General features: G+C 44.3%; 1 protein-coding gene across 2 annotated transcripts in view; it reads left to right on the top strand.

Moving 5' to 3' along the window:
- Positions 1-18782, top strand: part of pcxb (pyruvate carboxylase b) — a 202432-nt gene that overhangs the window by 49954 nt on the left and 133696 nt on the right. For both annotated transcript variants that reach the window (XM_078106395.1, XM_040182101.2), the window contains one exon: positions 11573-11735. In XM_078106395.1, coding sequence (XP_077962521.1) covers positions 11573-11735 — 163 coding nt within the window. The remainder of the gene's footprint in view (positions 1-11572; positions 11736-18782) is intronic.

The raw sequence follows: 18782 nt of genomic DNA, 5'->3' as shown, positions 1-18782 counted from the left end.
AAATGTATTTTTTTTTTTTTTACAGTAGAAGAAGTAGCAAAAGCCGCTTGGATCCAGCTGAAGCCTCACTAATAACGATGTCTGTGTTATCTCTCTCGAGTGCATAAGTCCTGGACCACAAAGGGTTTTTCAGGCGCGACGCACTTTGCATGATGACATGCTGTACACTCGACCCACTGAAGCCGGCGGCTGAAGGTGCTCCAGCACATTCCCTTTTGAATCCACCAATGGCGTGTTACGTCGATCCATCGTGGGCCTGTTGCTCCCCAGCGCGACTAGATGCTGGATGTCGGCGCGCTGCTCGCAATAACTCCCCAGTCGGAGAGATGGGAGCGGAATGCGGCGGGGGGGAACTGACAGACTGAATCCCTCCCCGACTATGCGTTAAGGAGGCTCTGCCACTCTGTCCGTGGTGTCCCGCGCTCGGCAAGCTCTGGAGCCATGGTGACAAGTACATGCACAATATCTTAAATCATATTGTCTTGCTCCCAGAGCGTGTGGGTAGAGACCCTTGCGCGTTTAGAGACCCTTGCAAACAAGTACACATATACATTCATGCATCAAAGATGTGAATGTATTTCTTACTGTGTATTAAGTATTTGTCCCTGAACGCATTGGTGTGTGCAAGCCTGCGTCCATGCAGCATGGCGCTCCTTTTCTGCAAATGCTCGTGCAGAATTGCAGAGCAATCTGAAAGCCGAGGCCAGGAAGCTGGCAGTGGTTTGTTCAAATCCCATAAAAAGACAATAAGACGATAATATTATTTTATGTGAGCCTTATTAGTAACACACAGCATGGGTATGTAGTATGACGGATTCCCTCTTTAATACGATTGTAGATGCCTTTATTCCATCAGTCCCACGTACGCTGTCCCCCCTGAAACGGATACTACCTTGTCAGATAAGCATTGGTCTGTGGCTGAAAATGGTCTACTCGATGACTGACACTCGCTGTAAACAATCCCTAGCTGTGTGGGAAATTTGTTATTTATGTGTTTACATGTTTGACTAGTTTCTCTGGGCTGCAAGTCCTAAGTAGGAACCAATTGACATGGGACTGAGTGCCTCAGGGGTGAGTTACAACACTGTTGCTACTTTTGATCTGTTCATGTAATTTGAATAAGAAAATAAAACGCCAGTCCTATCTTTATCTATTTCATTTTTTTAAACTAGTCAGTCAGGGTTTAAATGTCAGATTGATGACTTTTCATTTTGCAATTACAAAAATGTAATTGCGTACTATTGTTGACACTTGACATTGTGGCAACACAATTGACTTTTGTTTAATTGGTTCCCTGCATTGCATGATAAATGAGTATGCTCTTTTCTTGGTTTCTAAGCGCCTTTTCTCGGTAATTGTGTCAGTTCCCATTCTTGCCACACACTTTGTGTGTATCCCTCTTCTCTGGTTTGCCTATAAAGTTGTTTTAATGGAGCAAAAGCCCTGTCACACAGATATGATAGATATGCACACACAAGCCTAATTCTCACTGCTTGTCTAGGCTTCTCCTCACGGTATTCGTCCCTGCTAAATCCTGGACTTATGCTTCCCTCCATATTCTTTATTCCCTCAGAACTGAACCTCTCGTTGATCTTTCACATTGGGTTTATTGCATGACAAACTTCCCCTCAGCCGTTCTCACTCTTCATGGCTGCGACCATATTGTTCTGCCACAGCTCATATTTTACACTTCATGTTGTTGGTGACTCATAGGCTTGCGTCTGTATGTGCGCCTATTCCACGTGTGCATTATGGGCATGTTGTGTTTTACGCGTTGCATACATGCCCTGCTGGTTGGCTGGCTTTGTGGGCATCTGCCAAATGTGCAGTGTGTCTGCTGATGCATTTTTAACTCCACATGTACTCATGGGTGCGGATGCACAAATATGAGTGTGTGTGTACGAACTTATTTATCTGGCCTCCCTCTTTTTCTGTTTGTGACTTGCACTGTGCAATTTTCCGAATGAGAGAACTTGGATTGCATTTTATCAGGCCTATATGGGCTTCTGCATTTGTGTGTGTGTGTGTGTGTATTTCTGTGTGTTTTATTAGTTTTGTTGATGTCGTATGTGGACCTTCATGCAAGCTTGTGCTCTGCATAAATGAAATTCAAATCCCGATGGAACGGACCTCTAGCTGAGATGTAGTTCATCTGATCTAAAGGGCCAGCGAATAATTGGTTATTTTTTTAAATGTAGTGAAATTCATTTGTAAACTTTTATTTGGTTTTCTTAATTTTTGAACAAATTGCTTGAACGCTTCCCTTTGAGGTTTTAGAGGCAGAGACACCTCCCCCAGTAACAAAAAAAAGATCACGTTTGAGGAGTTGATTAACTTATTAATAGCGGAAGCATTTAATAAGTGTTTGAAAATAACCTTCCAGTCCCCACGGTGCTTGACGCGATGATACGTGCCGCAGAGACCAGTGTGTGTAGTTTGATACTCTGCGAGGTGACAGGAATGAAGGCTGGCGCATGCTTCTGCGTCTGCGTCGACGCACTCGTTTCAATTCATGGTTCAAACAGTCTTGCGTGTGTTGCAGAGCAATTCACCTCCAGAATATCAGGTGGAGAAACGTGTTTTTGTTGAAGACGACCTAGAGAGTCGCATCTTTGTGTGTGGAAGTTGTTGGTTTGTTTATTTATTTATCATAGACTTTATTGCCCCGTGCATTGCCACTGCTGCTTTTCATCGCGGACACATCTGTCCCGTATTTTCCTCCACAACTTTGTGGGGGGGCGCGCAAGGCGGTCTTGCGTCTGCGTCGCTGTGAAAACGCGGAAGCATAAACTAGGCTCAACACATGCATGTCTGAAAGTGGACTCGTGGGACTACGGTCTGTCCTCCAAAGTGAAACCCACTTCACAAACTCTGTTCTCTGTTTGAGCTCTCTGTGGACCCGGTCGAGCTTTCCACTTTGACCACAAGAAAGCGCTGCAGCGTCTCGAAAAGGCTGCGTGTGGATCCAGTTCCATTTTTTTTTCTTCCCCCAACCGTTTATAATCTGATCCTAAAGTACACGGCAGGGTTTCATTTTCAAACCCGGCTCCGAATTGTGAGCGCTGTTATCGAGGTGTTGAGACTGACGTCGGGTCAATATCTAAGTTTAATCAACCAGCATGGAGTCTTGGAACTCTCCCTGGGACACATCAATTTGATCCGCCAATTTACAGCTTATGTGGCAGAGTGCTCACTCATGCCGGGTTCCCGAGAGGGCCTTGAAACGTGGTGGTCCGCGGACCCCAGACACGAGATGCGAGTTCAACGTAAATAGGGGAATGAATCACTCGGGGGACGTAAATCTGCCTCCCGCGTGCGGTGGAAACCTTGAAGGTCACGCCTCCCGCGGAGATCCCGAACCGGGTGTTCAGATGCTGAAAGGCCGTTGCTAAATATTAACGCGCTGTGAAATACAGCGTGACGCCGGTGTTTAGCTGATTCATTGATCACCAAACAGCCGTAGAATCATTCCACGGTCCCAGTGATTGATTAATCCAGGTGTGGCCGACCATGTGGCGGAGCAAGCAGACGGAATGTTTCTCATTCCACTTCCCCTCAGCAGGTCACTTCACTAATGACTTTAAAGTAGTAAGAGTAAGTGGGCCATGGTGTTGCTGCTTCAATGACTGAATAGAACTAGCTAATGAGAAGAGTATTTTCCTTACTTGTAGAATACTTATTTATACTTTGGGAAAAGGATGTTATCGTGTTGTGATCGGTTTGCCTCAATAGTTTCATTTCTGTTAGTCTCTTTTTCTCCTATCGGCCCCCTCCATCTCGTTCCTGGATGCCAGAGTCATTTCCCATTCCTTGCTTCACTCCTCGGTCCGCGCCGTAACAAAGGGGGCAGGAATTAATTAATGGACTGAGTGAGGCCTGAGAAAATGAGGGCTGAAAAGGAGAGGAAATCCAATATTGGATTGGATCTTGTTTTCGTGTGTCGTCCAATTGGTGTCAAAATCGTATCCTCGTGTCACAATGATTCAAAACTTATTTCCTCTCCTCCCTCAGCAGGCGGCTTCTATTTCTGTTGTTTGCTGTCCAAAAGCATCTGATGAAATTCATCCAAAAACCGGATGGGAGGCTCGACGCCTTCCTCCTTGCCACCTTCCACCTGCCCGTCTTCTGCGGCGAAACCATATTCATATTCTCTCTCGCTCCATTTACCAGCCTTATTTGTCTTTTCCATCCGTCCTTCACACTTTACTCCAACTCAGTTTTGTCTTTATTTTTTCTAATGTTAGCCCTTTTATTTCTCCCTGGTGCCATTTTTCTCCTAATCCTTTTTGATTGCTACTGTTCTTTGTTTGTGTTCATCCATCCTTTTCCCTTCTACCCCCAAACGCTTTCTCAGTTATCCTCCTGTGTTCTACATTGCCATTCCTGCAGGCCCCACCTGGAAGCACGTTGGCTATGTTTCTATTAGTGTGTGTGTGTGTGTGTGTGTGTGTGTGTTACATTTCCTCACATTTGGGGGACAAGAGTCTGCGTTAGTTTGACTGAAATGGGAAATGCATTTCAGCCTTGCTCTTTACCACTATACCCCGAAGCCATCTTGAAAAAATGTATTTACCAGAGATGCGTTTCATACGAGCGAGAACACACCCGAATGAATATATATATATATATATATATATATATATATATATATATATATATATATATATATATATATTACACACACACACACCCCGATACAGCAGCGAGTTACGCTCAAGCGAAGTTAGAAGAATCAAGTGTTCACTTCAAAAGGAGTAAGTGCTACACATTTGGAGGCCACATGGGGAGCTGCAGACAATGGAAGATGAAAGGAGCAGAGAACATGGAAGCAGAAGATGAGGGAGAGAATCATTGCTAGGAAGGAGTGCTCTCCTAGCAAGGAGAGGTCGAGGCTGAAATTATGAAACGGCAGGGGAATAAAATAGGCTTGATCATATTTTCCAGTTACCTCTCAGGTGTGCTGCTCTTTGCATCCTTTTGCTGTGAGGGTCATTTCTCCTTGCAATACACCCAAGTTCCTCTCCTCCTTCCCTCCCTCTCTCCAGCAGGCTTGCTCGGTCTTCCTTTTGCCAGTCTTTATGCTAACCGACTCCAGGCTGCTGCTACCTTTTCAGCACGCACCCGAGTGGTAACAGTCCATCTCTCACCCAGTCGGTGCTTAAGCATTTTGTCCCCTGATGTTGAGCTATTGCTTTGAGCTCCTCTTACTCCCTTGTGCCTCTCAAAATTCTTCTTTGGTTAGTATCTCATTCCAGCCTTCCTCCCTCCCGCCTCCATTCATCCCATCCTGTCCCACTGTCGCGTTTATCTTTGCCGTCCTTCCGTCCCTCCCTCCCAGTCCCGTCCTAACACCCACCCCCCCCTCCCTCTCTCTGCCTTCCACTCCCGCTGCTTTCCCGCCACCTCATTGCCGTGGTTCCTTTTGTCCCCTCTGAGCGAGTCCAAGTCTATTCCACACTCGTGTTTTTCCCACTTGCTCTCTTTTTCCCATCCGGCTTTTGATCCACCTCACGTACGGCTGTCATTGTGTCTCTTCTGTTCATTTATCTCTCATCTCCCCCATCCTTGTGCAGCTCCACAGTTACAGAATATAATATGTGCCTCATCTGACTGTCATTTTTCTTCATCTCTTGCAGCCACAACAAGCTGCCTTCCTCTGCTCACTAGATCCTTTTCCCGCTCGCTCTTTCCCTCCACCCCTGTTAGTTCTGGGCGTGCAGCCACCCTCTTCTCCCTAAACGAGCTCCGAGTGAAACGACTGAAAATGATATGCAATTAGTACTCGCTTGGGCTGTGTGTGTGGGGGTGTGGCTGTGTGTGTGGGGGTGTGGGTGTGGGTGGGGGGGTGTGGGTGGGTTGGCACATGTGACAGATTGAGACCGGGTTTGTGTGCTCGCCTTTAACGCTGCTCTGGTTGTGGCGAGCATCGGGCTGATGAGTTTTCCGTGTTCAGCGCCGATGTCACGCCGGCTCCAGCGAGCGTGCGTGTGTGTGTATGTGTCACGAGTGCTTTCTCAGGTACTCTGTGCGTCGTGTACGCACTTTTGGCGAACGTTCTTGAGACGAGTTTGCAGGTCGTTCAACTTCTCTGCGGTCAGGACATTATACATCCTCTGCTCTGATCTCCTAAACCCCAGCAATCCCCCCCTGCATAACTCTGAGCGGACACGGTAGTTCATTTTAATATCACTGAATTTGAATGAAAACCCTCATTTACTCTTGAGATGACCCACAGTACTGCTGCAGTTTTTTGTAAAGTGCAATGTAAATTCTTTCTTTTTAAATGCATGTTCGCCCTTTCGACATAAGCATAGCAGCAATTTTGAAAGGCATATATTAACACCAATTATAACAAAAATTGTCAGAAATTATACATCTTGGTTCAGTTGGTCCAGCTGGGCTAGCAGCTTGTTAATAATGAATAAGATGAAGCTAAACTCTAATTTCTAGCATACAGAAGGCTCAGTTCGTTCTTCTAGTTCATTTGGTGTCGTCTGTTCCCAAAATGAGGTGCTGCAACCGATTGATTAGCCGAAATGCAAAGCTTTCATAAACCTTTGATCACAATAACAGAGTTCATCACCATGTTCAGTTCCCAGCCCGTCCTACTAGTTCAGTTTACTGCAGAAAAAATGGCGTGGCCAAGATTATTGATTCAAAACCCCAAATGCTTGTCACACGTTTCCTTCAATAGCCACATGAACCCAGGTGATGCTGAGTTAAACACAACTCTGCTGTGGATGTTCTGTTTGACTGATTTTATGGTTTAACAAAGGCAAGCCCCACTCAGGGATGGAGGTCTTTGTGTAAAAGAGAGGCAGTTATCGAACGTTACATGTTGAACAGATATTTATGTTGCTCTGTCGGGCGTGTATACGTTAGACTGTTAAGACCAGCTCTATTGTCATTGATTTAAGAAATGTGTACCAGGGATGAGGACTTTTCAGGTGCCGACGTAGAATCTTGCTAATATAGTGCTTACAAGAATGTAACCAACGCTGAGCTGGGAATTAATTGAGCCCCCGTTTATCCGTTTGGCGGGTTGCTGATTTTACCAGAAAGCAAATGCAAGATATTTTACAAGCAAGCCAAGCAGTATCAGGTTGTGAAATAGACAGGAGCACCAGATAGAAAGAGATTTACTTGGCTGCAGGTGGAGGCACTGACAGAATTTCACACGCACTGTGTGTAGTCTTATATTCTCTGACACTTGTGGGGGTTTCTTTCCATTTTTCTTCTAAATTGTCAGGGATCAAATATCAACTTGGCAGCTATTGAGAAGACGTAAAGTCAGGGGCGAGCAGTCAGAGATGCCAGGCTGGAGAGGAGACATGCTATATTACGCCTGGCATTTTAAAACCGTTGTGCATACTCGAGCATTGTCAGTAAATAAAGAATGAGTTCATACCTTCGACACATTGGGACCTCAAAGTGAGCCAAAACAAGGCCTCAGTAGGAACAATAAAAGAAACTAAAGTTGAAAGATAGGAATTGACACGTTTCCGGTGCTTGGATGTGTTGGTTTAGAGGGGCGATAATGGTGTGAATGCGCAAATTCATGAATAATTCCACCATTCCAAAGAAAGGGAAAGGCGCTTGAGAAACATTAACAATCAATATATCTTTGATGAATGATTTAATTATGTTAATTTTGGTGACCATGAAAACCAAGCAAGGCCTCAGTAAAATGTTAATTACCTTGAATTTCCTGGGCTCTTAGCATAACAGGAAAAGGAGATGGATTTTCCACTTGGCTTGTGACTAGATTGTTTCCCAATTTTGGGTGATCTGCACTGCCAAACCTCAATATTACCTGAAATGACAAGCGCCTTAAGGCAGGCTTTGCATTAGTGCGTAATTGTGATCTGGAAACCTTGCACTCTACGTGGGGCCTTATTCAAAACCACTTTAAAGACCTTATTATTTTAGTTTATATTGTGCTTACGTCCGGCATATTACTAAATAAGTTTCTTTTTAATCAAATTTTCACCAACTAATTGACACAGAGCAGGCCAGTGGGCCGGGCAGCGCTGCAGCTCAGGAGTACTTCTTGGTTGTTGGGGCTGCAGGCAAAATGTAATTAAACTGCCATGTAAGTCAGCCGTGTGCCCATTGCTTAATGGGTATTTACACGGTAAGTACAAAAGGAGGACAAAGTTGAAGGAAGTGGAGGCCCACATCAATTTAAGATTTAATTTAAGAATCCGCAGGAGTCATTTTACAAGTTCAATTTCTTTAACAACTATCTTTTTGGAACTCTTTTTCCAGGATAATATAACTCTGTCTTAGATATTTATAAAACTGAATTGTAAGAATTTGCGCTCTGAGTTTTGGAAAACCCTTTGTCATTGTCTTTTTTTTTTTTTTGTTGCTTTTTTTACGTCGTCAAATTACTTTGTTTTCATTTGGACTTTCCAATCCAATAAAACCTCTTCTATCACCATCACCTTCACCTTCTCTGTAGTTTACTTCCAAAACACATTTTTAGTATGGGGGACTTCTACTGTCACAATATCCGATTAGAAAAGCTGGTGCTCGGGCGTAGTAATGCATACGGGTCGATCCCCGTTGATGGAGGTGCCGTCTGGCTTCGGGTCAACCCTCCTCACGCTCTTCAGTTAATAAGCCCTCTGTGTTCTGAGCATACGGATGTCCTGCGGAACAATTTCCACTCCTCCGATCGCTGAAGGTGTTCCACCTCCGTCCTCTTCCTGCGCTGCTCTGCCTTTTTGTGTGGGACTTGCTAATGGTAGCCGGGACTTTAATGATGTAGCTAGCTGCGCTGAGGGACATACATTGCTGCAGGCTCTTTAATTTGTGTGAGTGAAATTAGTATACAGTCAATTCTGTAAACCATCGAGGGTCCTCATTCAATCGGTGTTGCCTTATGTTTTCAAAGTGGAATTATGCCACGAAAAAGAAACTAGGACTAACTTGAAACAGTCCATGCATGGATGCCAATTGTTCAGGAAATGTGTTCTTGCTTATGTACAATATATGAAAGGATTTGGGCAAAGTGAACTTTTAGTACAAACAAATGTCCCCCATTTTCACATTACTTTGTTTTTTACAAATGATGATTATGAAATGATGGTGGAAAACCGTATTTCAGCTTTTGTTTCTTTTATGGCTGCCCTGATGTGCGCTTATATTTCCATACTACCGTGCTGATGCCAGAAAAAATCTGTCCCAACATTTTTTTCGCACGCAGTAGGCAGAAAATACCAGGATGTTCTTCTGCACGACATGTCACCCAACTGAATGTTAAAGTTTGGTCTAAATGATGGAATCTAATCGACGAGAGTAAATGCACGATGGGATGATTTGCGCTGAGCACATCCGGTCACTTAATGCTCAAACGTTTATCTCTTGGCAGCGACACATTTCAGACTAAAGAGGCAGAAAAGGTACTTTTCCTTGCAGAGGCCTCAGGGGGGCCGACAACGTGTTGGACCACCACAAAGACGATAAACTAATCGGAGTCTGGAAACAAGCGGCTAACTGAATCGTTCCCAGAACTGCTGCTGGGGGCATAGACCATGTGACTCATTTCAGGAATACCCACATATTCGTGAGAGTGTAACAGAAAACATGACGTTGGCGCCTCAGAGTTATCGAGATCGCATCTGCTTATTCCAGCAACACGTTTTTCACCAGGCGGATGCATAATTGTCCTTCTGTTTGGCCAGAATGTGGATACCGGCTAATTGAGACGTTGAGGAGACGGAAGCCAAGACGGTGTCCAAACACCGAACTTGCTTCCTAATGTGCATGCCGAACCGCCTCTCGTTCTCTCTCCGAAGGCGCCGAGGCTTCCCAGTGGTCTTCAGTGCGCATCTCTTTGGCAGCGGATTTGTACGGAGCCATTTAAGGAATTATGTTTCCCGGCCCCTTTGTGTCGTCCACTGCCGCATTTAAAATGGACCCACAGAACAACCATGACGAAGTGCTCATACATTTTTGGCTCTGCTTTTTTTGATTGTGTGAGGTCATAAAGATTAACACGGCAATTCTCATTTGAGCTTCACATTTAAATAAATACATAGAGATGAGCTTACGACTCATGGAAACAGAAATGCCGTCTCCATGTCCCTCTCCTATTTAAATTCTTTCTAATATTGCATATTTGCATAATGCATTCATATTTGTATGATGTTTTCAAACAATAAAATGTACTGTGACAGTAAAGTACACTGTGGCACCGGCCAAACTGTATTTTACTGGTTCTCACATTTATTTGTTCTTGGACATCATTTTGAATAGGCTACATCTTTTTTCATTACCTTTCGAAATATAATAAAGATGGATTAAGCACCCAATAACTTATTTTTTTTTTCCCCCTCACTTTTGTATCCGAGCAGTGAATTGGTTTTGCAGATGGAAGTCTCTGCGTTGCTGTCTAATGCCATGATGGACCCTCACAGTTCATCAGCACGCTGCCTCTCGCAGGCGGAGGTCTACTCACTTCAACCGAGTAACACCGGCTTGATTCATTTGCCCCGACACATTTGCATTGTACTGCCATACTGCGGCGTAGATTTTCATCAGTCACTAACGTGCTTCAGATTGATCTGTTTGACGCCGTCCCACGTGTAGATTGCTCATGCAAGCAGAGACTCTGCTTTTTAGGACTAGAAAAACACCGATCTACATCTCTAGGGAGCTGAAATATTGAGCACACGTACTAATTTCTAATCAAATGCCGTTTTGGTGGTTCATTAGTTGATTAGTTCTGGCTCCCTGCATCCTTTTTCCTTTGGGTCCTTTTTACCCTCTAGACGGTCAACCAGCCTCCTGTTGTTCTCTTGTTTTTTAGATGTTAAGTCAGTCCCGACACATCTGCACCATTAGACAATTTCATACGACCATCTATTGGATGCCACTTGACTAGTTGGCGTACAGCGGAGCGACAGTAGTTCAAGTGTCTCACTCTTCCTCTCCCTGCTGCCGTATCTTTTTTTTTTTTTTTTAGGGCCTTAATGGTGTCACAAAGTGCTCGACAGATAATTAAATAATGAAAGCCAGTTTCATTTAGTGCAAGCTAAACGGTTACTCTTTAAGGCCAGAAAACAGGTATTTTGCTTTGACTTTCTCACAAACCCAAGGAGCGATTTAATTGAGAAGCAGACCAATCGAACAAAAGTTATGCCGCTCTTTGTGCTTTTATATATAGAATAGTATTTTTGTATAGAGCTTTTCCCAGGGGCCAGTGTTTCAGAAACCTCAAATAATAACTTCATTTTAATTGACTTTGGTTCTCCTACGAAGGTATCCATGTGGGATTATTTGTCACGCATCTTGGTTTCATTTGTTCAAATGAGTTGTGCTGGGAAAAACAATCCTCGCACCAACTGCAGACTCAAACCCCCCTCATTGTGGTTTGAGGCGAAGAATATCTTGAGATGCTTGTATTTTAATGAATGGCCCTACTGATCTTTAAGTCTTTCTCTAAGCAGAAAAAATATTCTCCGTGACATAAAGTGAAATGAAGGGCTAATCCCAACATGTTACGGCCTTCAATCAATCATTTCATTCACCGCATCGCCTCCTTCCTCCTCTCTCTCTCCAACAGTGTGGACCTGGTGCATGCACAGCTGCACGTGTGTGAGGGCCGCAGCCTGCCAGAACTGGGCCTCAAGCAAGACAAAATCCGGGTGAACGGCTGCGCCATCCAGTGCCGCGTGACTACAGAAGACCCGTCCAGGGGCTTCCAACCGGACACGGGAAGGATCGAGGTAGGGTTCGTCTTGAAATGACTCAAAGGCCTCTGCTGTAGCGAGGTCAGGGAGAGCACGCGTGCAGGGAGTTGTGACGATTCTCCTCTTGACACGTGACTCGCAAAGTCTGGAGGAAGTCTGCAGGCTGAAATGACGTGGCAGGAATGTGCATTTGCAAGTCTGGTGGAAAGACAACTCGATCAAGACTAGATACTGTTTGTCGTGCCAAACATGTGGCCCATTTGTTTTGGGATTGCTGGTCAATGGCATTAAACATAAACTATAACCACAATGTGGTTTTTAGCTAAAGGCAGCACATATACAATCCTAAAAAAACTTTCAAATGTTGCACTAAATTAAGGGCTTTCTCCAAGGGACTGCTGAACGTACCCCCCCCCCCCCCCCCTTTTTAATAGAGAATAAACCATTTCCAGTTTAACAGTAAGCGGAATACTTTGCCAGTAAAATAACCTTTTTTTGTTGTTTTTTTGCATCACTGAGATGTTGCATTGGCTTTTCCTTTTTAGATGGAGAAATTGTGGAGTAATTAAATAGAGTAGTAAAATGTCAGATCCCGACTAGGCGTATTAAACTATTATATACGCAACATAATCTATTTCTCTAATCGTGCAAAACGTGAGTATTCTTCCTAGATGAACTAGGGATTGAAGAATACATCCGCTCAAAGCAAAGCGTTTGATTTTCGGCGGTATTTATAGTACCATCAGTATCATTATCATCAGTATCATCTCCGCCACGTCACAAACTGATTTCCTAGAAAAGCTTCATGGTCAGGGGAGATAACTGAAGGTCCACGTCTTGGTGCCCATGTGATCACAGCTGCAGAGCTCTTCCAGTTCTTGAATCATGGGTCTCTCACATTGATAAGAATAGTGGCGGTCATGGCTGTAATTATAAAAGCACATTTCCCTGTAAGGTTTGCGAGTGGGACGATGAGATTTCCCTGAGTTCATGGTTATGCATGACTCAGCGGGGGGCGGCCTGCAGGCGGGTGAAAATGTTAGGGCTAATGCTCAACGAGTAGTGGGGTAGAATTGACGACATGCGGCGGACGGTCACCTCTGTGATCAATGCATTCCTGATAATGCGCACCTCAAAGGGCATTATCCCACTGAACTTAAGCACAGTGAAATTAAACACGTTGCCAAAATGGAATGTTCTCTCTGGTAGGAGTTTCCTAACACCACAAGCCAGCTGTCCAGCCATGTTCTTTTCCCCATTTTAACAGCAATACTTTGACAGCAGTACAAATGTAGCATAAAGTCAACGTTATGACACCAAGAGTGAGTCATAACATTGCTTTTAGTTGACAAACCGTGAATATACCTTTCATAGTACGTTTAACAGCAAGACGCGCTAGCTCTCTGGACACGTCATTGTCCCCAAATCCATATCAAGAGTTTCACCAAAAATTGAAGGCCATGTTTTATGTTTCATGTCGGCCGCAGCCTGAAATAGGGAGTTTAATAGCGCTTGGGATGTGAGGGGATTGTAAATAGAGCTTGACTTATTTCTTGCAGGATGAAGATGAATAGCAAACAATTAATTTATTGTATTTATTTCTAATTTTTTGTAGCCAGCCCATTAATTGAGAAAGAGGAATTCAGGAGTCAATCGGATCCACCAATCAAAATTGATTTATTTTTTTTGGTAAATGCTCTAACTGGTGAGTGTGTCTTTTGTGCGAGTGGACACGTGATTTCTTTTGACAGTGTTCACACATGAGAAGACACAAATCTGTCTGTGTGTGTGTGTGTGTGTGTGTGTGTGTAACCATCCATAGGCCCATATCCCGCGCATGTATTTTTGCCATTTCTCATTGTGTCTCTACAAATCGCTCCTTCGTTGATGAGATCTGATCCCTGGATGCTTTTTGCCGTCAGGTCCTTTTGCCCTTCACCCTGTACGGTCTACACTCCATACCCCTCAGCCCCCCCTCTTGCTTTTTTTTTCTCCCCACTATAATTCTCCAAACTCCTCCTTAGATGTGTTTCTTCTTGCCCCATCTGTTGGCTGTCTTTGTCCCTAACGGTGTCAGGTAGTGCTTTACATACAATTACATGTTATTGAAAGCCACTTTGAAACACTAGAAATCGGCCATTAGTTAAAACAAGGTTACAAGAGAATTCCGCGGCCATTCATCAGAAAGAAAAACGAATCAAACCGTGTGTGCTAAAGATAATGTTGAGAGATGATGGTGATTTTGACCTGCGCAGAGCAAGGTTCCTGAAAAGCCTTGGGGGGGCTCAGTGGCTAAGGCTGAGTTATGTTTGGTTCTGGAGCCGAGACTGCTAAACGCGGAGGAGGATTCTGCTTGAGGGCCAAACGGGTGATATTAATTCTTTAACGTTGCAGATAAGTCGGAAAAAAACATCAAGAAATCCGAAGTTACGTACAATGTCCTTTGGTGGCATGTCAGGAATCTGCTCCAAGCAGGCCGGAGCAACTGATCAATGGCATTATTCAAATCTACTGCATTTGGAAAGCAATGCATTTCAGAGACCCTCTGGTTTCTTACACCTTTCTTTTTTTTTTTTTTTTACCTTCTCATGCCTTGTGATGGATGCCGTGAATAAAATAGTGCCGTTTCAGCCTGCCGCCGATGTTGTTCGAGTCGCTGGATGCGATTGGATTGGAGGCGCACCGGTGGCTTTTCCAATCAAACAATCATCTGTCTCTTCTGAACGAGGGAGAGAAACAAATGGTTGTGTTTTGCACGCACATTTGTTTCTTGTGCATTTGGCTCCATTAATTAATCCCCCCAGGGTATAGATATTTGAGTTCATTAACAGTTAATGTGGCTCGGTGATCAGACCAAATGTTTTACTTCAACATTAAACTGATGAATTACCACATTCAGAGGAAACATTGATGTTTCAATTTGCATACATATTCAATCCAAACCTGATTTGGAGATGCAGAAAACATACACCTTATCCCGATAACATCCTCATTATGTGGCCTTCTCACTTTCAGGGTGCACGACTACTCACTGTGGAAATGGCTGCCTGCACTTTATAGTTCTTTATCATCAAATCTGCGAGCAGCAGTGGAATAGCAGCTGACCTTTCCATTTAAAGGATTTAAGCAGTGTTTCTTGCCACCTATTTTCTCACTTGAGGTCCCCCTGCAGTCGTATACCACTCGTATTAAAATAATGTACATTCCTCCCCCCTTCTCCTTTTCCTACCTCTCAAGCACTACTCCCCCCCCCCCCCCCCCCTGCCATTTGGCCACGCAGTTGAGCTATGCAATGTGTCAACACAGCGACAAGCCCCGCACGCTCCTCTCCCTCCATTACCATGCAAAATGGATGAACCAAACACAATCTACATGGAAAAAAGATGGGACACGATGACCAATGAATAAATTATTAGCCGAGGGCCGTGACAAGGTCAGCGACTTAGTGAATGGCAGATGCGCCAGTGGCATCGACACACCGACGAGAACTGAAGCCGTGGCGGCGCTATGGAAACTGCTCTGTGCCAACAGGAGAGGGCAGGGGTCATACGCGCATGCAAACGTCCTCGCATTGTACAGTAACACAAGCTTTTATTTTCCCCCCTAAAGGAGAGCAGAAGGAGAGATGAGTGGAGTCTTAAGGTCAGGACTAAGAGAGGAGGAAATGGACTGTGGAAGAGCTCAAGGAGCCGAGACGATGAGGAGGATGATGATGATGATGATGAGGAACACATTTGAGACTGATGGCTGTTTGTGAACAAAAAGGAAGCATCCAAGGAGAAAATGAAGGGCACAGGCATATTAGAGCTTTCTATTCCTTATCTCCTTTGAACGGAGCCTACAGAGCAGGAATAAGAAGCCGAGGTTAGAGACGGAAGACACCTAGGTAGGATAGATTGTGTGCACTGAGAAGTAGAGCAGTATTAAAAAAAAAAAAAAATTACTCAGCTTTTATTTTTAAGGTCTGACCCACAGTTGCATTGTCTCTCCTGGTTGACGGTATCACATGGTCTTCATTGGAAATGCAGAGCTGTGATATTTTTGGAATCACTTTCTTTTTAATGCCTCAGTATGTAAACTTTAAGGCCGGCATAGACTGACAGCAGCAGATGGCGTAAAAAAAAAAATCAAGATTATTATGAAGAGTTTGGCACAGATGTAGTGCTAGTACAGAGGACAGAGTTGTACAGTAATACGACACTTGCTAATCAACCTTATTTCCTGACCTTGTATTTGATCTTCCCAGCTGTAACAAACCTGAACGCACCCCGACCGACGCGTTCTTCGGCAGACAAACGCATCTGTCTGCCAAAGAATAAGACAGATGCTATATTGAATTAATCTTTAAATAGAAAATGAGCCTCCAGAATAATTGCAGGCACATGTTCACATAAAAAAAGGTTTAATTTTTAGGATTCTTCATAGTTAAAGTTCCAATAAAAAATGACATTTTGAATTGGACACGTTCATGAATAATCCATGCTCATATAAATATTAATCATAGCTTCAGCAACACAGAAGCAGAAAGGGAGAGTAGTTTTTAAATTGGCAGTTCTTTGGGAGCAAAGCGGCGTCTGCTTAAACAGAAACATCTGAATATCTTCAACATTTGTACATGAAACGTGTAGTCAAGTATTTGAGCTATTTGAGTATCTGTCTGCATTTTCTGCTTTTTTTAAATTTCCTTTGCATGGCTGCCGTTTATGTTGCAATTAAATTCAGTGGAAGCTGTCACTACTTGGATATTAATGCTCCAGCGAGTGCTACCGAGAAAATGAGAATATGGTTTGGAGCACGAGATGAGGGGGGGGGGCGAGTAGTTGTGGATGTCGTAGCGGCGCCCCCCCCCGTCCACAGAATGACGGGGAGTGATGGACTACGTGCTTCCAGGCCGGCGGGGAACGGGGTGTCAATACACCTTGACAGTTTGTATTTTGATCCATTGGCCTTCAACAGGCGGCCGTCGCATCCGGTGTTATCCGCCCAACCTTTCGGCGCGTGATCTCTGCGATTAGTTTAGCTCCGCCAGGTGCGAAGCCGATTTGCGGTAAATCCTTTACTCCCGCAGTGCGACGAGTGGATGATGAAAAATAATGTTACGCCTGTAAAGTAAAGCGGGGGAAATGTGACTTTGTTGTGTGCTGCAGATAAGAAGTAAACATGTGTACTTTGATACTTCTAGTAAAGGGATGGATGAGGGTGTGTGTGTGTGTGTGTGTGTGTGTGTGTGTGTGTGTGTGTGTGTGTTGCTATTTGTCTGGAACTGACAGGGAACAAGGGAGCAGTGATCTCACTTTAGTCTCCCGCTGATCTATCATCTATCCAGTCCCCTTTTCACGCGTCTGTCTGCAGTGAATCACTCGATCACGGCTGACCATCCTCTCCTTCTCCTCTTTTCTCATCTATCCTACCAGACCTCGCTCACTAACCTTCAAAAGCCACCGGCACCCTTTGCTTAATACCAGGTGTCTCGCTCTCAAACGTCCCGTCGGCCCCATTCCCACCATGTCTCCTCCTCCAAAGACCTCGTCCTCACCTTATCTTCTCTCAGCCCCCCTCTGTCCCACCTTCTCCATCTCCACAAAGGGAGAGCAGATAATGAGGCCAAATCCTGCTCTCCCTCTCTCCGACATGAATTGCTATTATCCACCTCCTCCTGTTCCTCAGCACCTAATTTAAGGTCTTCCTTTCCCTCTTCCCCGCTCTGCCGCCCCTCTCTCGTTCCTCCCGCCCGCCACCCGCTATTCACTGCACTTTGCTTTAATAATCCCAAGCAACCCATGGAGTTTCAGCATAATTGTGAAGCCTTACTCTCTAGTAATTTTAGCCTGCAGGGAGCTACTAGTCAGTCCTTCACCTTTCTTTTACATCAGTCATTCCATTTGTCACAACTATCAATGATCTCTCCCTCCTGCTGTTTTCTCAACCGGTGTTACACTCATCGGTCTCTTACATACGACCCACCCAACATTTTCTTGTTTAGTCTGTTGAAGTATATTAATAATTATTTCTACACTACCTTGTACAAGGTGTGTGTGCGTGTGTGTGCGCGCCATCCTCGGAAGAACCAGTTTGAGTTTAAAAAGTCCCAATTGATTTAATTAAGAGGAGTTTGTTTTGCATCTCATTGTAAACATCTTATTTGCACATCGTGAACACAGTCCTAAATCGCTCCTCCTCTCAGCAGGGATCCGATTGGTCGCCTTCATCGTTCGCATTTCTTCATCGCCGTAAACAACGCAGCCAGTTGCCGGTGTAATCGGTGGTGACCAAGCTTTTTATGCGTGCGTGTGTGTGTGGTGTATGACACACCATGTGTCCCCTTTGTGTACGTTTCAATCTTAGTATTTTTCTTTTTACGTAATCTCTGGTCAAATCTGTATTTCAGACAGCGATACAATGTTCCCCGCTCCCTTCTGCCACTCATTGCCATGGTAATTATGGGCTCAAATTAGCCCAATATTTTATGAGGTGACATTTCTATTTCGCCCACCCCTCCATTAGGGCACTTTCCACTCAGTTCTCTGCTCATGCATTTGGTGGTATTGTCCAATTACTGTCTCACTTTCTCTGATGCCTCTCCACACCTTCAGCTCTCCCAGTGTGCAGCCCTGTCATCCGTAATGACGGGACAGGATAATGTAATTTATCAGAATAGCCAGACAAAAAAATCATTACTAATAATATACAGTGCCGCAGAGAAGGTTTCCAATAAAAATCAGTCAGGAACATTTAATCGCAGATATATTTATATATTTAAGAGAAAGTTGGTTGTTTGCAGTTTTTTTTTCTTTTTTCCAGCAAGATTATTTTTCCACGCTGTTCCTGCAGCTCGTCCAGGAGCGTCAAATGTGCTAAAACGTTGAAAGAATTGTCACTCCATGACAGAAGCTTATTGAATATTGGGGAAACATGCATGAGCGCGCTCTCTGAAAAGCCCCGTCGCCCTCTTAATTTTCAGATCAACCGTGGCTGGTTCCACATGTCGTGAAGGAAATCCTAAAGCCATTACAGACCATCCATACAATAGATTTCTGGGATCATTTGTTTCCCTTAACGTCGATTCACTTGCAGTGATATAGA

Source organism: Gasterosteus aculeatus, chromosome 7 (assembly GCF_964276395.1).
Source record: "Gasterosteus aculeatus chromosome 7, fGasAcu3.hap1.1, whole genome shotgun sequence".
Classification (NCBI taxonomy): Eukaryota; Metazoa; Chordata; class Actinopteri; order Perciformes; family Gasterosteidae; genus Gasterosteus; species Gasterosteus aculeatus.
This window is presented reverse-complemented; position numbering and strand designations above follow the sequence as displayed.